General features: G+C 43.2%; 1 protein-coding gene across 1 annotated transcript; it reads right to left on the reverse strand.

Annotated features, from left to right (window-relative positions):
* Nucleotides 1-332: 332 nt before the first annotated feature.
* LOC139347170 (cyclic nucleotide-gated channel beta-3-like) lies at nucleotides 333-14,296 on the reverse strand. Its single transcript, XM_070986659.1, has 18 exons — nucleotides 14,235-14,296; nucleotides 14,065-14,133; nucleotides 9,541-9,753; nucleotides 7,942-8,022; nucleotides 5,153-5,313; nucleotides 4,512-5,044; nucleotides 4,034-4,084; nucleotides 3,864-3,950; nucleotides 3,704-3,768; nucleotides 3,438-3,560; nucleotides 2,666-2,807; nucleotides 2,143-2,302; nucleotides 1,937-2,034; nucleotides 1,762-1,845; nucleotides 1,505-1,623; nucleotides 1,167-1,319; nucleotides 453-603; nucleotides 333-353 (listed from the first exon to the last, which is right to left on the reverse strand). Exons 1-18 carry the CDS (start codon nucleotides 14,294-14,296, stop codon nucleotides 333-335), a joined length of 2,373 nt encoding a protein of 790 aa, XP_070842760.1.
* Between the last annotated feature and the right edge of the window lie 9,657 nt (nucleotides 14,297-23,953).

The following is a 23,953-nucleotide window of genomic DNA, read 5'->3' on the forward strand; positions in this document are numbered from 1 at the left end:
TTAAATACACAACTTTAAATCTGCTTTTTGTTCAAGTTAGCTGGAGTTTGTCACATGAGACTTTATAAATGTCACTCAGAAGGTGTTTAAAATTCAGTTTCCTCACATGGTTACATCTAGCCTGCAGAAACGTCTTAACATGCTTGTTGCCTTGTGCTCCAAGCTCGTCAAAACCAAACGTCTGGGGAGTAACAGAAGCATCCATTTGAAACAACATCTCAAAAACGACAGGAAATGCACACTCGGTACAAAAGATGAGGAAGAGGTTGAAAATAAAACTGTACATTCACTCCCAAAAAGGAGTTATAAAAAAATAAACTCCACTATGATCCTCACTGGCCTCCAGCAGCAGTCTGGGGAAAGAAATATAAAACAGGGTTTGTTAAGCAGTCAGCATAAGTGCGATGGCTTTTGACATGAGCACATTTAGACAGAAACGTAGCTGCTGTTACCTTAATTTTGTCAATAACTGTTCTGTTAATGGTTCCACCGACAGCACGCAGCATTTTGGGTGTGGGTGGTTTGGGTCCGAACAGCGCCAGGCCTTTCTTCCTCTCCTCTTCTGCTTTAGCTGCTGCAGGACCCTTTGCCCTCATGAGCTTCCTGCCCACACAGACACAGAGAGGCTGGTTCAACACCATGAAGAAATGACACCATGTGTACTGCAAAGCTCGCGCAGCAGAGACATGTTGATTCTCAGAGTGGTGAAATGGCCGTGAGTCAGGATCTCTCTCATAAAAGCAACTGTTAGAAAACATTTAAGCGGCCCATGAGGCCCAAATAGTAGAAATTTGAAGCACATAAAATGAGAAAAATACAATGAGTAAGAATCTTAGGAATAAAGATGTGATTAAGACAAGAAGCACCTCAGATTAAAAGGGATTTTATAAAAATAAAAAGTGTTTAAAAATGGTCTGAAAAGGCATTTTTCCAAACCTAAGCTGCAGAAACACAGTCGAGTGTTAACGCCATGATGGAGAAATGGAGTTGCATGTATGTAGGTTACAGCTGTCAATAAGTGCTGCATGTATGAGCGGATGAACATTGTTGATTGACAGAGAATGAATGTATAAACTTTTTAGAAAATGTTGAAAATCAATGAAGATCTTTAGCCCATCTATCAATTAGAAATAGCAAATGCTTTCCCCAGCTGTATATAAACTCACCTGCCCTTCCTGGCCAACACTTTCTGAGACTCTGGGTAGTGCACCAGGATGTCAAACAGGTCTTTCTTCTCCAGGACAAAGAGGTTAGCGAAACCGTAAGCTTTGACATTAGCTGTCCTCCTGTTCCCTCCATCTTTGGATGACTGCAACAGACTGAGAAGGGAAGTCTCATGACAGCACGTTCCCTTTTCATGATTACAAGCATCACATCGATGTGCACGTTTAACATCTCTGCTGATGTTTATCACCGTGTGAAAATTGGAATTCACAGCGCTTTCAGATTCCTTCTAGACTTCTAGATTGAGTCTGACAAAGACAAAGCATTACCTTTAGCTTACCTGATTTCTCCAAACACACAGCCAGCCTTCAGTGTGACAAACACAATGCTGTTGTCAGGGCCTCCCACCACCTGCACCGCTCCACTTTTAATGATGTACATCTCTTTACCGATGTCCCCCTGCAGGGAGGGCAAAGTCATTCATGCAGAAAGATAACAAACACTCTACGGCAGGGGAGCTCCAACTTTTTCCTTTGGAGGACCAAAACTGAAACTTAATGTGGGATGATGGATGATGATAACATGATGCTAACTCACTTTCTTCACCACGAAGTCTCCAGGTAGATAGATGATAGACTTGAGCCTCAGTAACATGTCCACCAACATCTGCTGGTCACAGCCCTGTGGAACAAAAAAGGTTTTTACTTAACTTCATGTCCAGGCTGCACTTTACCTCTTTCACTGTGTGTTGAGGGGTCTTGAAAAAAGGCACCTTGAAAAGATCAATCTTCTGAAAGGTTGCCAGGTTGATGTCGACAGCGATGGCGGTTCTCATCACCAGAGGCATCTTATCCAGCAGCTCGGACTCATCTAAGAGGATAATTAGGAATTGATGAATGAATGATATGATATTATTATATATGTGGAGGACTTAGTGGTGTCTTGTAACTCAAGGCTCTCTAACGTTTCTATACTAACCCAGCATGCCCTGTGCATCCCAGGTGTAGGTGTACCAGCTGCGGACTCGGTTCTGCACCATAGAGGGGATGTGGTTGGTCACCATGTAGGCCACGGTGTTGTCCATGGAGGATCTGAAGTAGGTCTGTCCTGCTGTGGCTGCACCGATGACATCCCTCATCTGAGGCAAGATGACGGTGAGTACAAACACATGAACTGAGGAAACCTTACAGCGGACTTAATGACTCATTGTAAAAATGCTATATTTAGCACATTTAATGAGCTTCTTGACAGCCAAGACTCCACAGGGAACCAGTGAGAGACAACAGGTGGAGTGACGGGTGATGGGGTGTTAGTGAGGCTAGTACGCGAAGATGACTGATGATTGTCAGTATCATTGCTAATACGACAGGTTTCATTCATCTGTCACTACATCACTACAGCGAGACAAGTGGAGAATGAGGTGATGACATGCTAATCTGGAGATGCTAATTTCTATCAGGTTTCCAGATGATGCTACGGGCAGAATGAGTCTCTGTGTTACCTGTCCAATCAAACTGGAGAACACAAAGACGCCCGTGAAAAAGTTAGTCATCTGAAAGGTAATCTCAAAGACCGTATGGGGTTCGTTAAGACCCCCGATGTTGATCAGACTGCGGACAGCGAAGTAGTAACAACGTAGGTACCTGTGGAGAGGGTGGGGGTGTCAGAACTGCACAGAATCTCAATGGCTTGACTTTTTTTTGACAGACAGACAGTTAAAGTAAGTGTGTGTGTGTATGTTGAACATAGTGTCGCAGTCTTTGATTCCCTTGATGTCTTGCTGCAAACTTTAAAAAAAAAAAAAGCTCCAGTTGCAAAATAAAAGAAAAAAAATCCACAAATACCATCCAAACACAGGTGGACATCATGATTTAAAAAAAAGCAAAATATTAAAGCAAAAAAAAGATTCAAAAAAATACTTCAAATAAGCTACCTGGCCAAGAATGACGGACATAAAGAATGCCCCAAAAAGGTAGTTTGTCATCTGAAAGATCTGTCCAAACATGGTGTCTGGAGATGGCAGCTCGGCGATCATCAGCAGGGACTTCTCCGCATAGAAGAAGCAGCTGAGGTAACTGCAGCAGCGGCGGCGGCAGCAGAGATGGAACATACAGTACATGTTCAATGTGGGATTGTCTTTGCTTTGTCAGTGCAGCAACTTAAAGGCTCTGCGATATGTTGGATATTCACATTTTGCCATGTATGGTCAATGCAACTTTTATAATTAGACAGAACTTTTAAAAAATGAGGGAAATTAAAGGTCCTGTACTTACGCGCTGCCAATACCAGAGTAAACCCATTTCGTTTTCCCGATGCCCTGGTACTCTGACGCCACATAGTACAAGCAGGCGTTGAGGTGGAGCATAAAGAGGAGATAGCCGATGGTCCTGATCACTCTAACAGAAAAGTAAAGACAAAAGTTAGCTTGTCTTTCTAGGTCTGTCTCTGTCTGATTATGTGTCTTGATGTAGTAAAAGGTGAGTTCATGTCTTTGCCTTAACCTGATCAAACGCAGGTCAGTTCATGTCATGTGACTTACCTCCAGATGTAAGCCTTGGCCATGAGGCTCTCTAGACGATCGCTGAACTCGAAAAATGTATCTGCCTTGAGAAAAAGCATGAAAATGTCACTCAGGTAAACTAACTTTGGTACGTTTTAAACATCGCTTGGTCGACATGACAACACATGAGTAAATTCACCTTCAGCAGACGATTGGCTCTGAAAATGGATTTGAATCCGAACTGGAAGTACAGCAGGTCAAACGGCATGAGGGACAACATGTCCATCTGATGAGGAGAGACAGATGTGTGAGGTCAGTGGGATGAGTTCGTCTTAATGTTCCAGGTTCAAAGAATTCAATTTACAGTACCATGAATCTGTCTGTTTCTCTGTAGTTCTTCTTTGTCATCACTCTGTCTTTCTAAAAGGAAGGAAAAAACACCTTGTTAAGTCATAAAACCATGTCAGTCTCAGTAACGAGCCAGTAATTAACCAGGACTAACACAGGGGTGAGGAATGTCTAGACTGTAGGGCAATGCATGAACATTAAAAAGCAAAATTTCTCTACACAGCATATTTTTTCTGATAAAACAAAGCAAGTCTTTCCCAGTGGTCCCTGAATGCAACACACGAGGCAGTTAAATTGATGTCATGTCAATGCATAATGGCAACTGTCAAGAAAAGAAGAGTAGATGCAGAGTGTCGCACACTCTGCAGTGGAGTGTGGGAGTCCAACAAGCAGCGTTCACAAGACCACATTGTGACAGAGACAGTGTTATGCAGGCACGTTTGTGAAATGAAAATGGCTTGATAGGAAAAAGGTTCCCCATGCCTGATATAACACTTACTATGATGTCTCCTCCTTTGACGAACTGTTTGCGGGGCTGGAAGATGATGGAGTCTGTGAGGTAGATGAGGTCAGCCAGCAGATCTAGGGCGAACCAGTAAGGGATGGCGCTCTCAGTGTGGTACGGGAAACATAGGCGGGCGGTGATGAACCAGGTATTGTAGTTGAAGGCCAGAGTCACCAAGCTCAGCCAGGCAATGTAGAGACGGTCTGTGAAAGGGTCGATGGTCTTCCCAATCACGTAATCCATCTGGTCTTCAATTGGCTTCAGGGCCATGTCCACCGAAATCCAGGCGGCTTCTGTTAGCTTGGTCTTTATGTCCTTCTTCTCCTCCTCCTCCTTTTTCTTCTGCTCACTCTCTGCTTTCTTTTTCTCCTCGTCCTCTTTCTTCTTCTGCTCGGCCTCCTTCTTCTTCTTCTCAGCCTCCTCCTTCTTCTTCTTCTCAGCCTCCTCCTTCTGTATCCGCTCCTCCTCTGCTTGCCTTTTCCTCTCCTCTATGACTTTTGCGTAGTGGTCTTTGCGTAGCAGAGGGGCTGAAAGGACATCATTTCCCCATAAAGCATCCATAATAACCAGTCACAAATATTACAGTGAAGCTCTGATGTGCACACAGATGAATAATTCTGTCTGTAGATACTCACTGACTGGAGGACTGCTCTCTGGGGATGAAGCGTACTTATCGGCCACTTTATCCTTGTAGAGCTGCAGTCTCTCTCTCATCAGTTTGACGATGGCTCTGAGTTGCTCATCTGAGTACTTGTTGATGACGATAGGTGGTGGCGGAGGAGGGGCTGCCTCTTGTCTGAAGATGGAAATTAACCACACAGTCATTTGCAAACATCAAGAAAGCTTCCTACAACTTTAAGGAGGGTAAACTGGCAATTTTTTGGGGGGTGTGCTGAGGATGGAGAAGAAATAGCTGGAGCAAGACTAGTCTGAGGTGATGTGCCAAAGTACAACACTTGTTACTTAGTGCCTACAATCAAAGTTTGTATGTGTAGTGTGTTGAATCCACAGCTCCTGCCACATCTGAAATGCTAGAAAAATACTTTAAAACCTACAATTAAGTATAAATGAAATGCTAGAGGAGTAAGAGAGCTGTGCATTTTCATTCCAAGCAAATAACCACATAACTGTGGCTGGTTTGATTAATGTTCACTTAAAACAGAAGGCCTATTTCATAAGTCTACAGCCTCCAGCAACTGCTTTTCACACATGACCTGGTGTACTAATTATGATTCGTAATGTCAAATAGAGGCGCTTCAACTGTGAAATGACATTTTTCAGTGGGAAGGCTGAGCTGGCGGAGACATGCAACTTCAGCATCAGCAGCACGGCCAGAGGAAGGACACATCTGACGCCATATGTCGCCTCCTTGTGGACAAAGTTTAGCATGACAGGAGGACTCATTTGTGCCCTGTCATCACAAACAAATCACCACTCCACTATAACTGCCACTTAAAAATCTATATTGCATGTGTTTATGTAAGCATTTTCATCAGATCAATGGCAGTAAAATGTTCTTATAAGAGTTTACGGCCAGCCAAGGAGGAAGGCGCAGGAACTTTTAAAGGGGTTTTCACTAACTCAGTGTAGGATGTGGTCCTCACAGTTATGCTAAGGGTGCACTGTACTGATGTGTCCTCCACAGTGAAGCGTTCCACATTAGTTTGGGGTAAGAAGAAGGCCAGCTGTTCCTGCTCAGTGGGATATTTAGCTCCTTTGGCCAAAACTGCAGCTGAGGCTACCCTCTGGTGGCGACGAGTCAGACAAATGACAAATGATAATGACAGCCCCCATGTAGTGAATCTACCCTGACAACAGTAACAGTAACGGTAACAGAAACAGCTCTCTGTATAATGCAATAGAATTCAACTGCAACACAAACTGATGCCTCCAAAATGATCATAAGTCAGCTCCTCTTGAAAACTCTTTCAAAACAAAAAACTGAACCTTATAACCATGAAGGGAGGACTTATAACAGGACTGTTGCATTAGATCAGTTTTTCTCAACTCCAGTCCTCGGGCCCCTCTGCCCTGCATGTTTTAGATGTTTTCCGCTCCAACACACCTGATTCAAATGATCAGCTCGTCATCAAGCTCTGCTGTGGCCTGATAAAGAGCCACTCATTTGAATCAGGTGTGTTGGAGCGGGAAACATCTAAAACATGCAGGGCAGGGGGGCCCGAGGACCAGAATAGAGAAACACTGCATTAGACTGTATTAGTTAGTAAAGAGACAGAAGGACTTGAAAATTGAGAAAACAATAAATCTGTTGTAATTTGTGCTTTAAGCGGAACTTGAGACATTTGTGTCCATCAGAAATGTAAATGCACAGATGTGTTTCTCAGAACTCCTGTTTTACAATCCGAGAACACGCAATCTTTTCCAAAGGACCATCTCATTCACCGTCTATCTGGCCCTCTGGTGGACACCCAGTGTTACAACATGTGCAAGCAAATGACGCCTTCATGGCTGCTGCGTGCTGCTTGCACTAACATCTTAATCATCCATTTATGCAGCTGGAAAACATCTCCAGTCCCTGGGAATATGCACAAAAGCAAAAACACCAACTGACTGCATTAATACCTGCTTCTGAAGCCTTGAGTCAAATTCTCAGCATTAGAGATTAATTGTTTTAAATCACTTTAATTTGTCAGTATAATCAGACAGTGCATTATGTTCTGAGCTACATGACATCTTTTTTACATGCCAGTGATCAGCTCACACTGGTCTGGCCGTGCTGCAGAGTTCAGTATGTTAGCATCAACCCTGAGCTCTTGACACCCTGACGCTATTTATTCCACATGTCACTCAAGCTGACGACTGACTCCTCTAGCTGTGCTCCACATAGAGCCCCTCGTATAGCTCTCACCACCACTCCTATATTAACCACTGACGAAGCATTTACAACGTGTCTCCTCGTGTGTTTACAACTGCAGGGATCTGCAGAATCTGTCTTCACCTGTCGCCTTCACAGTTTTGATGGCCGGGCCAGAAGCAGCCTTGGTGAGCTTCTTTGAGCCAAAAAGCTGAAAAGCTTTTAATCCACTTTCAGGTCCTCCCCTTGTTAATATGCATGTTGCACCAGGGGATAAAGATCTCACATGCTGTGTTCATCTCTGAGGGCTTTCTCAGTGTCTCTCTGCCTCCTTGCCAGGGAATCTAATTAATTAGTGTCCATTGGGTGGTTAATTTGATACTGGTTTGTGCTATGACTGTCTTGGCAGGCGTGTGTTTTGGTCAGCTAAAGTGGTGTTTGGAGGCAGGACAGATACTCTAGGGATAAATACACCGTATCTACTCTCTTAAGTCATACTCTCAGTGGATCGCCTCTGTAATTAAGAACAACTCTGATAGAAAAACACTTGGTGATGATGAAGATGTATTGTTGCCATGTTGCTAAAACTCCCAAGGATGCAGGTCTTACCCCTCAGGTCCAGCTTGATCAGGGTTAGCTGGAGCTGCTGTCGGAGCCGGTGCCGGCACAGGGGCTGGAGCTGGAGCTGAGTCTGGGAAAAGGGGAACAGTCCTAATTACATTTTACTGCTCATTTTGAAAGCCTTAAAGCATTTTATCATTTTTCTCTTTCAAGTCTTTCATTTACTTTTTTTTCATTTTTGGTTTAGTTTTTATGATTCATGTAAAATCACTTTTTAACTGTTCTCTTTGAAAAGCGCTTTAAAATAGTCACTACTGTTATCATTATTGTCAAAAGATGGTTAATTGGAGCATCTGGCAGTTTCTTGAGAGTTTAGTTTCTCAGAATTTGAAACCAGTATCCACCAAGTGATATTATATGTGCCACATGACCATCTGCGCTGCACGGTTTAAATACTGAGACAGAGACATGGAGAAAGACAGAAAGTATGCATAGACTGAACATTATTAAGTTATGAGATTCATGATGTAATAATAAGCCCACATTTGTTTGTGGTGAAAACATACAGCAGGTGTTACAGTTCAGGTTAAGGTGCATCTTTGTGAGAGGCATTAAGTGAGAGTATAGTCAGCTGCACTGGGTGACAGAACTCAGCTAGATAAGATGCTGCAGGACAGGTGTCGGTTTATCTCACAGACCTCAGAAAGCAGGGGCAGTGACATTTAGACAGACAGTAAGTCAATTTGTGGCATTTGTGTGCCTCTTTGTTGCATTAATGCCCCGATTTTCTTCTTGATCAATATCTCTGCCTTACAAGTGCACACAAAGGTGATTACATTTGAAGTTACAGCATGTTCCTGAGCTCCCTGTAAGACCCTGTAAGTCTGCCCAGTGTCTGCCTGAAATACAGTTTTAGCCACAGGCTTTGGTGCCGGGGAGGTAAAAGACAGTCATCACAAAGATCTGACGCAAAGCAAAACAAACAGGGACGTCCAGTAGTTTGGTTTCTAAATGTGCCATTTCAACCTCCCAAATGAATGATGACTTACCCTGTGGTTTGTCCACTTTCTTGGCCTCATTCTCCTTATCGGCTGGCTTCTCCTCCTGCACCACAAATCAGCATTTTGCACAAAGTCAAGACTCTCGGCTTCATTAGTCAAAACACGGTCATTAGAGAGACATTTTAATTTAGCGAGCATTTTTTAAAGAATAGCGAATCGCACATTTGACAAATGACTCCCCTGGCTGATAGACTCTTCTAAAAACAGACTGCGTCTGAGATGAATAGAATTCAAAAGTGCCCGTTGGGTAATGAGCGATTTCAATGAGGTCCGTGTAATGAAACAATTTCATTTGATTCTTTGCTGGCAAAAGAACTGAGCAAACTGAATAGATGGAGGAGCAGATAAGAAGCCACTACCGTGATCTTAGGAGTAACAAATGTAACCGAACTTGCAGGATTACAGGCAGGATGCAATGGTTGTTTTATTTGTGTGGTCATGCTTGATTTCGGTCTTGGCTGCTGCTGATGTTGCTGGCACTGAACAATATGAAAGCTTGTAAGAGCATCACAGAAGAATCCAGAGACACAGTATCCTATAGTTATATACAACACACATTTTGTGCATCCAAACAAGTCTTACCTTGGCCGGAGCCGGAGCTGGAGCTGGAGCTGGAGCTGGAGCTGGAGCTGGAGCTGGAGCTGGAGCTGGAGCAGGAGCTGGAGCAGGAGCTGGAGCAGGAGCTGGAGCAGGAGCTGGAGCTGGAGCTGGGTCAGCGGCTACTCTGGTGGTTCCTGAAGCTGCTGGTGCCTGTGGGCCCCTCATCAGGCCCTTAAACTTGCCAAACATGTCTATAAACCTAAAGGTGCATCTGCTTTGCTGTTTGCAAGTGACTATGTAGAGCACGTACTGATTCCTAAGGAGCTGAACGATCCCCCTGGTATTACTGCTTTTAGCACCACTAATACTCTTGCACGGAGAATAGCCTCTACCATCACCAGTGACATGTAAGCCCATCACCATCTCATATAAGATCTCAATAGGCTTACAGTGTACCGCTAAAGCAGAGCTGAGACGGTGGAGGACTGCCTATGCAGGATATATGTGTGAGGAGTACATACAGACTGCACTGCAGTGATAGTCAATGAAATACTACTAATCATGTTGTTATAGCTGATTCAACCCACTGCACTGCATACTGTAAGTATGTCCATGCACAAGACACTTTTATGTTACAAATTATACAAACAAAATGATCCCTGTGCCTTTAGGGAGACTTATATGCTATTCAGAGGAAAAATAAAGAGTAAAGTCTGAGATCAAAGTGAATGAGTGTAAAGATTTTAAACAGAGGTTGAAGAAGAACTTAGATGTTTTAATTTGAGCAAAAGTTAGCAATACCACATTGTAGAAATATGCAGTTAAAAGTCATGCATTTCAAATTTTACTTCAACAAAAAACAAACAAAAAAGAAAACAAAACATCAAAATGTAAAAAGTATAAAAGTACTCATTCTGCAGAATGGCCCCATTCAGAATTATATCATTAAAACACAATTATTGATGCATTAATGTGTATTTCAATTGTATTTTAATTACTTTATACACTGCTACCTTTTGAATCCGCCCATCTTATCTTGACCTACAGTATGATAGTTCATCATATTTTATTTGTTGATTATACCTTTCTGTTATTAGATAGTAGAGTAAAAAGTACAATATTTGCCTCTCAGATGCAGGCGAGCAGAAGTATAAAGTAGTGCAAAATGGAAATACTATGTATAGCACAAATACCTCAAACTTAAGTACCATACTTAAGGAAATGAACTTAGTTACGTTATATCACTGAGTATAGCAAAAAAGCCTTATGTCTGCTTATGCCGAGCATTGTGTGTTTATGTGTGTTTGTGTCTATCACAGCAGTGTTGGCCAGATTAAAACTGAAACAAGTGGCAACTTCCACACACTCAGTGTGATGAGACACGTTTTCCATCAAGCAGAGGTGCTCTAACATTAAGCCTTTAAACCTTAAAGTCTTGTTAATGGCACAATAAGAATCAAAAGTGCCACCACAACACATTTGGAGTACATTTGGTGAGTTTTCTCTTCCTTTTTTGCAGCTGGAGTTTTCTTGGAACCGGCGTCTATTGGCCATTAGAGGGACTTCAGGCTTGGCTTCATTATCCAGCTGTGATTACTGCTGGATGATCAGCTTTACTGTCTTTTGAGCTCTGCTCTCCAGCATCAGGCTGAAAGAAATGCTTTGCTACAATCAACATGAAGGTACAGTAAAGTGCTACTGATGTACTTACTTGGAGAATACAAATAATCCCCACTGTGTGAAACCACCTGGACGATGTCGAGCCACCCATGTGCTTGTATTAGCACGACGTAGGCTTCAAACCAAATGTGGAAACTCTCACCAAACTGAGTATGTATGTAGTGAAAAACTCCACATGGCGGCTTTAAGTCTTTCCAGGTCTATGTTGAGCAAAGTCTGTAAAGTTTTCATATATTTTTTCCTTGTAGCAGCTTGTCAGTACAAAGTAGTCAGTAACTCACCATCCAGTATCCATCCTGAATACATTTAGCTGACTTTATAATCAGCATGATACACATGGGGGGAAACTATAAAAACAGCTATTTCTGCTCATAAATCTCTCTCCTTTGTCATTTTCATTATCTTTGCATATTCCCTGTTTTATTTAGCTCTTATCTCAGTGAGACACTCGCCTGTCGTTAAGAGTAAAATTACACCAGTATTGTCCACCCACTCGGCCCATTTCGGGCTTTCCCATTCCTCTTGTCACGGTGGGGAACGACCAACGAAATGCCACAGAGGCGCAGACGGGGCTTGACTCAGCCGTGGGCTTCGTTCTCAAGGACCATTGACTTGTCTGGGCCAGAAGAGAGGAGAGGAAGAGTGCATAAGGAAGCAGGCGATGCAGTTTTTCAAGACTCTCCATTTCTCTGCTGTCCAGTGATGCAGCGAGGTAGGTCATTAGATCCTCTCCATCTCTTCCATTAATGTAATTAAGCCTGGGGGGATGGGCCTATAGCCCCTGATGCTGCTGTGGAAGAGCTCGATACATATTAAAAAGAGCAAAGAGCTTGTCTCATTTGTTGTTTTACTCACTGCGTGTGCACTCAGACAGCAGTAAAAAACATCCTTCAGTGAGGATTATTGCAAAGTTTTCAGTCCATCTTCCAGAGATGACTCATGAAAACAGAAAATAATGATTAAAAGGAGATAAATGACTGCAATCGCAATATAAGACTAGACTGAACCCTGATCTCCACCACACTCCGCTGACCCCCGCATGCTGGCAACATATCAGTTTCACCTGTCAGTCAGCAGCAGACTGACAATAGACCTTGACAGCGGAACAGCTAGAGGTAAATTTATAGCATAAAGTGGAGGAGGCTGAATTCTCCGGTGGCCAGTGACATATGACTCACTGCTCTAATTGGTGTAATACAGTGCTGCTCTAAACCAGGGGTCTGGAAGTTATAAGAAGGTCTAACCAAGGGAGGCCAATTCATCCAGTAATCATAGTGGCAAATGCCACTATGATTACCACTTTAACAATGCCATAAAAATCAAGCACTGTTCAGTCGCTATGTGAGGGGTCTTCCTTCAGTAAAGAGAGGTGGGAGGGAAAATGGCAGTGATTTGGTCCAGGAAAAAGGCTGTCTGAAGGACTGTTTCAGTTTACCAAAAAGGAACACACAATTGGAAATCAATGGTCTAAAGTACACGGTCCTACAGAGAAAAGGTCCAGAATATTAAGGAAAGGAAGTTTTGAGTTGGGAGCTTGAATGTATTGTTTTTTTCTTACTCTAGCTGACTGAAACATTTAGTTTTGCTTTGTCTGAAGGATTAAATTGGTTGTGATTGAGCAGACGTGGCCTCACATAGTCACAGAAATTCTTAGTTATTGGTTCATAGTTTCTTTAAAGAACAGTTGGAGGCTGGAAAACCAAAACAATGAGCTGAAAAATACTAAAATGCTTTGTATTTAGCAAAGGGAAAATAACGTCGGGTGACATTTCTCTGTGGTTTGTCACTGACAATGACCTCTTTTCATATTATGCATAGTAATTTGATCGATTGTTATTATAAAAACTGGATTAGAGCAGTTTTAAAGTACTGAAAATGAAAATCACTCCAGATTTCAGGCAACTTAAAGGTCTTGAAATCAACAGTAATAAATCTGTATGATAACTCCAGTATAGTGGCCTCATTTCAAGCCACCAGTGAAGGACAAAAGAGAAAAAATGACAAGGACTTTTCTTACCCAGAGATGAGCAGGCTCGCCAACTGTGTAATCCAAGTCCACAGTAAATTGTGAACCTTCACTGCTCATTAATTAGTTTGGCCTTCTGGGTGTTAAATACACTTGGAATCGGGATGTAGCTGAGCTGAAAGTTGTTAAATATCAGCAATACATTATATTCACCTTTTTCACTGGTACTGGACAAGTATTAAATCGTAAACCTCCAAGCAGGTCCACAAGGATTAAAGTATTAATCCTTGAAATCCCTGTGGGGGGTGTTTGGGGAGCTGTTTTGGCAATGTTGTTGCTAAGCATTCTGGTATTTTGTGGTATTTTTGCTGTTTGTGTGCATTTCTGTCGAGAAAGTTTGACACGCAAAGGACAAGCCTGGAGTGCTTGTAACAAGCTTAACAATGTCTGGCAAAAAAGTACCTCAAAGTTAGCAAAGCTGGAGTTTGTGTAGAGAGTGTTGTTGTATATGAGGTCAAAACCTGGACCATGAAGAAAGGGCTTCCAGACTTCCTTCGTGGCACATACACCAGGCGTCTCCTGAGGGCTCAGGACATCTCATGGTGTGAGCACAAGACAAATAAACAGATCTATGGAGGTATTCCACCTGTTTCTGCCATTGTTGCTCAATACAGAGGAAGCTTTAGTGGCTGAACACCAGATCTTATTGGATGGTCCATGCCTTACTACTCAACACTGTCGCCTCACAGCCAGAGGGTCCCGGTCCGATTCCCGCTGTGGGCGCTGGGGGCGTGTCCTTCGGTGCCTGCTGCTCGAGGAAAGGGGCCTTTCTGTGTGGAGTTTGCATGTTCTCCCTGTGTTCACCTGGGGTATCCTCCATAAAAATACCCCCACTAAAAACATGCAAGAAGATCAACACCTGACCAATGGTGACTGAAAGGAACTGGGTCCCTGGGCGCCGCTGTTGGCTGGCAGGCCGCCGCTCCTGGCCTCCTGGACGACATTCCAAGGTGGTCAAATGCGGAGAAATTGTTTCACAAAGCATGGCGTGTGCATGTAGTGTGTGCATGTTTGTGTCGTGATAATAAAAGTACGTCTCTTCTTCTTCTTCTTCTTCTTCTTCTTCTTCTTCTTCTTCTTCTTCTTCTTCTTCCATGCTGATGTTATTGGCTGAGACACAAATCATGAAACCTACCAATGTTCATGAAGAACAAAGACTCCTGGCGCGGCATGGTACTGTAGGAAGTGCACATGCATTTCTTCTTCTATGGTTGTGGGCTTTTGGAGAAATCCTCAGCTTCCTTTACTGTATGATCTACTCACGTGCAAAGTGTTTGATCACACAAATCGAAATGATGCATTTAGCGTAGCTTCAGAGTAGCAGTAAATCTATCTTCAAAGGGAATACAACATAAAGGGCTGACTGGCGGTGTCATATGAGGTCTCAATCCTAAAGGCTGCACTTCTCTCTGCGACCAAATGAGGGCAGAGCATGCTTTCATATCTCTCCCCTCCTCTCCCCTCCAGCACATACTGAAAGTATATTCATTAGAATTAGCCAGATGCTGCTGGAAATTACTCCGAGCTCCAAGAAAGTGAAAAAAGAGGAGACACCAGTGTGACTTATGAACATTTTGAAGACAGCAACATCTGGTGCCACTACAGAACTTGTCCCAAGAAAATAAGAAGAGTCACTAATTCATTGTGAGATCCAAAGGAATTAATACTTAACATCTGATTCGGAGGCATTTTGGGGGCAATGACTGTCTGTCGATACTCTGGATGTCAAAAGCGTAGTTTTGGAAAAGAATTTTGAAGTGACTGATGATGTAAGTGCATGAGCTCAACAGAGGAGACACATTTCAGGACATTTTCCATGTTAATCCTTCCTTAGCATTAAACACATTTGCTTTTAATCTTTTTTTTTATCTCTAATCAGATGTTTTTTTTAATGCTGACTACTAATTAGCAAATGCGTTTCTTTGTATTCTCGGACAGCTTCCCTCTCTTGTCATGAAAACACCAGATTCACATCATATTTTTGTCTCATGTCAAAAATGTAATTGAATTTTCCTGGATAGTCGAATGGAAACCAAAACTATAAATCATGAAGAACTGGCCCCCTATCTTGAGGTGTGTTTCAGCTGCTAACTAACAGCTGAAGGTGGGTCAGATGAGGTAAGAACAGAGGCCATAATGGTGTTTTTATTGGAGAACTTCACAGTTGAGATACATCTGATTCCCGGACATTCCCATTGTTTCACTCTTTCCATTTCATCTCTTCTCAAGGTCACAGAGTGATGGTTTATTGGCTTTTCCTTGTGAAGATGTGTGTGTGTGTTTGTGTTTTGAGTCAATGTACTTCTTAGTGAGCATGACAAGCGCCGCTGTGGGTTTTCAATGTGTATTTTTGTGTGGCAGGTGTGCAGCAGAGAGCCACAGAGCACTGAGGTGTGTCATTGAGAGGGCCTGTGGGGCTTAATGCCTGGCCGGTCAGTGTGCACATTAATCTGAATGAAGGCACAAAGTGACAGGCCTGTGATTTAGACTGCCCATTAAAGCTTACAGTCACATGTTTCCCACAGTCACAACAGTGGGGCTTTGGGCCACGAAGGATTGGCCAGCAGCTCAGGTGCTTTGGGCCGCCCACTGAGCGCAATGGGCTGAATGGACAGGTGGCTGATAAGCTGATATGCTAACATTTAGCATTCACATCAGCCCTCGAGATCTGCTTCGTGATGCTAAGCATCTCTTGTGGCTGTAGTTATTCATATCTACAGCATGTCTGCAGTATTCTTTCCACTTTGTCTATTTATATTGCTCATATGTGCATTGTGGCCTGATTCAGATCACAATGCAGACTTGCTGATAAGAGTTGATGAAGGCAGATTTTGATGTTTAGATTGGACTGGACCACTCTCAAGTTGGAAAAGGAAGCAAGGAAGGAAGGAAGGTAGGATAGCAGGGAAATGGAGGAAAAGGAAGAGAAGGAAAGGAACAGGAAGATAAGAAAGAAAGAAAGAAAGAAAGAAAGAAAGAAAGAAAGAAAGAAAGAAAGAAAGAAAGAAAGAAAGAAAGAGGCAGGGAGCAAGTGAAGGAAGGAAGCGTGGCAGGAAGGGAGGGAGGAACAAGGGAGGGAAGTCAAGAAGAGGAACAGTAAAGGAAACAGAATGGATTAAGGAAGGAAAGAGGGAATGGAGTGAGGTGAGGAAGGGAGGGAGGGAGTAGGGAAGGAAGAAAGCAAGGAAAGGAGGAAGGAGAGGGATGGAGAGAGGGATGCAGTGAAGAAAGGAAGGGAGAGAGAGAAGAATCAAATGAATAGTAGGGAAGGGAGGTGAAGGAGAAAGGAGAAAAGGAAAGGAAAAGGAAGGGAAGGGAAGAAAAACAGGCAGGGGTCAAGTGAAGGAAAGAAAGAGGTCAGGCAGGGAGGGAGGTAGGAAGGATGACAACAAGAAAAGGGGAGGAACAGGAAAGGAAATAGAATGGATTAAGGAAGGAAGTGAGGGAATGAAGTGAGGAAGGAAGCAAGGAAAGATGGAAAGAAATGGACAAAGAGAGGGACGTAGTGGAGAAAGGGATTGGAGTGCAGGAAGGAATGAAGGAAAAGAGGGAGTGAAAGAAGGAAAGAGGAAAGGAAGTAAAAAGAACAAAGACAGATCCACACATCGCAGAGCTGAATAGAAGAAAGATGGCCAGTCAAATAGATCAGTGCTGTCTGAGAATGACAAGTGGACGCTCTCCCTTTGACATGGTGATCATTTCTCATGAATGTTAACAGCCCAATTTCTTTTCTCTCTTTTTTATGTCAGTGTCTGACACACCCCTTGGCACCAATCAAATCTTACACGACAAGGCTGTCAGCCGGCGTTAAGCCACAGGTCTCCTCATCATAACACTTTCACTCTGACAAAGGTCAACTGTTGCAGAAAAATATTACTCCCTGGGTCAACACTTCCCAAATTAGTTACACTGACTGAGGCAGATATGATGAGATGAAACTTTAATGATCCCTGTGGGGGAGTGGACATTACAGCAGGAGACAGTGGAGCATAAAGAAAGCAAAGAGAGAATAGTTAGATTCTATATCTACATTATACTTAGAATATGAAATAAATATTGGTATACAGCAGAGAGGCTTTGCAGAAGTCTGCACCACGACCAAAACTACAGTAAGTAGAATGAAAAGCAAGACTTCAACAGATCACAACATTTTGGAAAGTCAGCAGCTGGGCTGGTAACACACTGACATGTTTGTGAGCCTACTTTTGTATTAAATGAATTAACAACACACTGAATGTACAGCCCTGACCGCCATGGTGTAATGAACTGTGCTGCTTCACTTACCGAGGCGTCTTTGAACAATGATGCAAATGCTTAGTTTAAAACGGTGAATAAACTACATCGTAACTACAAATCTTTGAAGCGAACTGACCGAAAACGTTCAAATCTAGACTGTGTGAGCTGTGTCGCACCATCCAGTTCACCAAAGGAGAAGCAGTACAATTCAACTTTCCTCCTCAAATCTATTTTGACACCAGCAAAAACTAGCCACAACCAACGGTAGCCAATGCATAAAACAGACCTTTTTCTCAGCAGACGTTTTGGCACGTCATCGCAGGCAAAGCACATTAAAGATGACTGTGTTTCATTTAGCTCTGCTGCTTCCAGCTTCCTGGTATTGCATGTCCTGGCCCACTGGCATGATTTACTTGGACACTTGATGGAACCGTGCTCTTTTCTGCTGTGTAAATGGTCTATAGTGAGCTCTCACAGTGCTGGCTGCTGGACTGTAGGGCTATTTTGGTGTAGTGGCCACAGTTGGCATTGCAGGTCCACTGACCCAATAAGACTTTTCCCTCATGCACACAATCATCATAAAAGAAATGACCCATGAACGCATTTTTCTGAGCTTCATAATTACTCTGATTTGATCTATAAGGTCCAATAAATATTCACCCAGCAGGCGTCTTTGAGCTCAGAGGGGCAATGCATATGCTCGGTGGGCAGAAAAACATGGACGCCTGAGGACACCTGAAGGACTTTACAGGCAGACACGCTGTGAGCAACTTTAACAACATCTTTCAACGAAGCATCCACTTCTCTTCTTTACTTGGACATTCATGGCAAATAGTCGCTACAGCACGAAGCTTGCAGCAAAATCCCATTTCATCAGGACACGTGACTGAATTTCAGTGTGCCTGTTTGCACACCGATCATTTATTGCTTCACCTCGTTCGTTGTTGTTTTGTTTTTATGATCTTTTTTAATGCACTTTTATTTAGATTTTCAGAACAAATGCAGACGACATACAAAACATCCTATGTGTGATAAATCAGCAAAGATGTAACATATGCAACAACTGGAAAAGTCTGTCTCAGACTAAGAGCGCGGTTTACACCCATCTCACTCTCAGTAACTTTCCACACAACTGCTCTGCCAGCGTTTCGTCTGCCATCTGACCACATAAACACAAACACACGTGAGGCCGAGAGGAGGAAGGTGAAGGTTAATGAAAGGTGTGTCTCTCATCTTGTCTTGTGCCACCCTCCACAGATGGAGACACTGATAATATCCTCCCGTTTCCTCTCCTCTCCGAGCCCTGGCTGCATTCTGGCCCCCGGCTGCCTCCCCTGTCGAGCTCCACTTCCTCTGGATAAGAGCTGCACCACCAGCTATCTTCATATCTAGGCTACGGATGCCAACTGCAATCTGTCTGGTCTGTGTGTGCGTGTGTGTATTATATTTGTGAGGAATATGGGACAGGCTTTATTGCAAGACAGTGTGTTCATGTTGTACAGAAACTAGTACAGCCTTTTATGAAATGATCTCCTCCAGATAAAGCGGCCATGTACTAACAAAGGGAAGTTGACCTCAGCTTAAGGGTACATATTCTGCTTCCAATTGGTGTTTTCAAAGTGATAAAATGCTGTTTTGCTTATGATAGTGTCGTCCTGGTGCAGTAGCTGAGCCTCGTGGACAGCAGGTGTACGTGCATTTGAACAAACACTCCAGTGGTACTATTATTTCCTCTGACTTTAATGATAGAAAATATCTAATGCTAGACATGCTAAAAAAAAATTTGAAAAATAAAAATTGCACCCAATCAATGTACTGTAAATATCAATCAATGGGTCTCTCAAACTTCTTAGAGTGTGTCGACACCAGCAGCAAAACTGAAAAGGAAACAGAGACAGAAAACACTGACATTGCCCTTTAAAAGTGATCGTCTGTGAGTTCCTTTATATTCATTATATTCATTTTTGGTAATTTGTGTAACGCACATTCTGTAGGTGGTGGTTTATCTTTTGCCTGTTTAGTGTTGGTGACTATAATCTCATAGTAACCAGCGGTCGTTCTTTTTCTGTTTATTCCAAAACAAACAAGAGACATAAACACATCCCACCCTGTGAATTAAAGGCCTTTTGTCACCGAAGGGTAACCAGACATCAAGTGGAAATGTTTTCATGAGGTTAAATCACTCTTACTGTATGTTGTAGAGTGATACAAGCGGAGACATGATGTACTTGTGGAAAGTTAGTAAAAAATAGAACTTCAGAAATGGTAAGTTAAGGTGGAAAATGCACTTTTGAGATGTGCCTCGATGTGAGCTGGCAGTTGTAACACAGTACTCACCATGCATTTTTCATGCATGTTATGATACCATTTCCACATCATGAAATGATTATGACTGTACATTCGTGTGAAATATTGAATTTCTTCAGTAAGGAAGTATGAAAAGCCTTCGTGGTGGAGCTGGCAATTAAGCACACACTGGATACATTTTAAATCCTTTGGGTTAAAGAAAGTGTGTTTTACTGTATCAGGCCCACAATGCCTCCAGGAGCCTCAACAGAGCCTCCTCCTGCTCTCACATTCAGCACCGATTCCACCTGTACTTTCACCCACTGCTGCACACTTCCTCCAACCTGCACCTACGCTTTGGCTTCCACTTAGCCCGCAGCACCGCAGAGGATCATTTCTAAATCTGTCTTGGCTACACTGCCACTCATTTGTTTAGACTGGGAATGCAGAGACTGTGGTGTAACCAAAAGTTTGAGCTGTGCACCTGCAGGGCTGCAGAGAGCTGTGTGTCTTCGAGGAAGACTGCAGTGCATATTCTCCAACAGAGTTAAATGCAACACAACAATATGACTGAATTTAAGACTGACTGAACAAACTTTAAAGAAATATCAAATTGAGTAGAGACTATAGAAAGAATTCCATGGTGGTATCTCCTTTCCTTGTTTTGGACAACATACAATACATGCATACTATACTACACACTCATCAGTACATCCATTTATTTTCTACACTCATTTTCCCCAGTGCACACATGTCCTTGGGCTGGTGCCTATCCCAGCACACACCAGGGAAGCGGCAGATCTACAACCTGAACAGGTCTCCAAGCTATCACAGGACCTCCACCTACAGGCAAATTAGAGGCTCTAATTCACCTGACCTGCATGTCTTTGGGAGGAGACCGGAGCCCCCAGACGAAACCCACAGACATGGGAAAAATGCTAACTCCACAGAGGAGCGCCGCAGCCAGCTGGTGGATTTGAACCCACGAATGGTGCCCACCCTTCATACCACGCTCTAAATCTAACAATATCCTTCAGTCGCATCCACAAATTGAAGCTGAAACAAACAACCTGACCACTGGACTCATCACCTCTATCTTCACTTCACAGTAAGATATAGAGAAGACATCCTGTAATTTAAGTCCCACTGGTCTCACTACCTTTAATATGGGACTTTACACACACAGCAACAGAGATTTTGTTAAGTTAGCAGCTGAGCAGCCTCTCAAAATTCAATGTGCTGGAATTACACGTGTTCATGTGTCTGACTGCTGAAGAAGGTTATTTCTAAGGAACGTTTTGACTCCAAATAAGTGAGTCTGTGGGAATTTGGGTGAATCTGTTTCATGCAGGCAGAGGTATTGCTTGGGTATAATGTGGCTCAAAAGGGTCGCTTGACTTTTACAACAGACCTGCTGAAATGCATTTATGGTGTGTGTGTGTGTGTGTGTGTGTGTGTGTGTGTGTGTGTGTGTGTGTGTGTGTGTGTGTGTGTGTGTGTGTGTGTGTGTGCATTTACTGCTGACCTTATATCACTTCCAAGTGCATTGCGGTTTTTTTCCACCTATGCCTGCTGCCTCACCAGATTTTCACTTTCACAGAGGCGGGGGGCAGAGTCCCAGTAGTAACATGCAGACACACACACACACACACACATTTCCTGTCCCTTGTTCCCATGAGAGCCTGACTGTTTGCCAGACAGGAATTGCAGACATTGACCCCCCCCCCCACCACCACCACCGTCATCCTGCTGGGACGCAGCACCTGCCCCTCCACTCTGACCAGGTCAGACGATGCGTCTCTCTGGGACAGGATGGGATGGGTGTCCAGCCCTGGTGCTCATGGGTAATGGCCAGTCGGACAGGAGCCCTTGATGTGTGAGCTCGGTGGAACTCACGGCTTGTTTTCTGAAGGAAGATGGGACTCCACAAAGATCCTGCACTGTCTGCACTTTCACACTGTTTTACTTTCTGATTTCATCTATTTATGTTTTTTTATGAAACAACCATCCCTCTCTCCCTCTCAGTCTTTTTCCAGCTCCATTTCCTCTTTCCAGCCATTCTAGTGTTGTTCCAGTAGGTGGATACAGAAAGAAAAATGCCTGCTTCCCTTCCATGCTTTTCCTACTGTAGTCACTGTCTTGTCAATGCTCATCGTTTCTGACCAAAACCATTTTCCACCACAAGAAATAACCTGACTTTATGTCCCTAGTGCTGCCCCAGAGAAGATGCCAATCATTGCAGTTTACAAAAATCATGGCCTTACAGCATGAGAATAGTTCAGAAAATGTGTGACAAAATCATCTCAACTCAAAGGTTTTAACTCAAAAACAACTTTTTGCTGAGCTGTCAACCACATCTCACTGTCTTCATGACAGTGATGGTGGTGCTAGACAAAATCAGAGGATCACCACAGTTATTAAAACTCATAAATGTCCAAACCAAATTACATGGCAGTCCATCCAACAGTTGTTGACAGTAAAGCCACAACTGTCAACCTCATGGTGCCTGGTTCATGGCAGTTCATCAAATACTTTCTGAGACATTTCAGTTGCTAGCACGGCTAACAAATCAAGGGAATCGTAGTGAAATGAGAATATTACGTGACCTTGAATGTCAACTTGTTTTTTGTTTTACTCTCACCAGTAAATGAATAAAGCAGAACTGTGATCATATGCATCAGTTGACCTACGATAAGCAGCCGAATCGACAACACTGCCTCAGCAAAGGGACTGTACAGAGGCTACCAGAGAGGACAGAGCAGCGAGCAGCTCCGTGTAATGTCATTCACTCTGTTGTCTGGATGCTGCTGCTACAAAATGTCACAACAATCTGAATGAGTGAAGACCTGCCAGGTGGGTAAGAAAAGAAAAATAATTCAACGAATGGAAGCCTGCCAGACAGTCTGCTGTCCCTGTGTCGTACACCGCAAATACCACCTGGAAGACAAGTATGCTACACAAAGACACACACACAATACACAATTACTGCGGCTATTCATTTCCTGATTTTCTTCCTTCTCTTGCTGATGGCTCTGGTTTTCTTAAAGCCATCTATTACCATTATCCATCTATTCTCCATGACGCCATTATCCAAGATCTTAAATCTTTCTATATTATATATTTAATCTTTATTAGAAAGTAATGGCAGGTGGTCCCACAAGGAGCAAATGGAAGGTTTATGCAACACTGGGGATCCATATTGGAGAGATGCAAGCTCAGGGAAAAACTGCTGCAGCTGAAGCAACAAGGTATTTATTAGCAGCCATCGGGATGAGCGCAATCAATAGGCACCATCATGTTGGAGTGGATATGGAAATGTGATAGCCAGCTTGGTCTGGCTCTGTGTCTGTGTTTGTTCTCTGAACCAGAAGCTGTGATCAATATGGGCAAGTCCAGAGGCATCAGACACAGTGACTCATGGTCTAAAAGCTAAGCTCATTGATGTGCCTGCATAACCTGATTGCCGCACTGTTTAAAGAGTCGAGAGCTTAGGTATGTGATACATTTAAAGAACAATTCTGGCCTGAAACAACTTCTTCTTTTGCTCTATGGGTTGCGACAGCTTCTGTACAAACCAAAGTAATTGCAGAGATCTGTGAACAAAGCAACATCGCAGCAAGTAGGAGTATGCTGGGGTAAGTGTCAGACAATCATACAAGTTGCAAACAAACCGACAGTTCAGTCATATTAAATGACTTCATGTGAATGTTAAAAGCAGAAGTTGGCACACCCTAATGTTTATCATTGCTCAGGAAAACCACATGCATGCATAACTACAAGTGGTTGGTCAGTGCTGAACCATAAAGTCAGCCTGGAAACTGTGATGGCTGTTTGCTGCAGACACAGTCATCATTTTACACCATCATCCTATCCTCCTCCAGATTACTTTGCTGAAACCGGGGGATTGTTTAAAACCAGTTTGTTTATCTGACGGCTGTGTTTGTTGCCCTGTCTGACGTTTCTTAAAGGTGGGTGAGTCAATCTGGAGAAAGACTGTTGATATTTGTGGAATTTGAAATTCAGTGAATATCTCCTCACGGTCCACGAGCTGTCTGTTCTGTGAGTGCGCGCTGAAAAAAAATCCAGTTTCTGGACACAGCTCTGGTTCTGTAAATGGGAAACAAACAAAGTGGCATGGACAGAGCCACAGAACACCATTCCAGCCATTCAGCCACAGGTGGCCTTCATGCCTGTGCACAGGACAAGGGGAAGGGGAGGTGAGGGTAGCAAG

This window comes from Chaetodon trifascialis, chromosome 18 (genome assembly GCF_039877785.1).
Source record: "Chaetodon trifascialis isolate fChaTrf1 chromosome 18, fChaTrf1.hap1, whole genome shotgun sequence".
NCBI lineage: Eukaryota > Metazoa > Chordata > Actinopteri > Chaetodontiformes > Chaetodontidae > Chaetodon > Chaetodon trifascialis.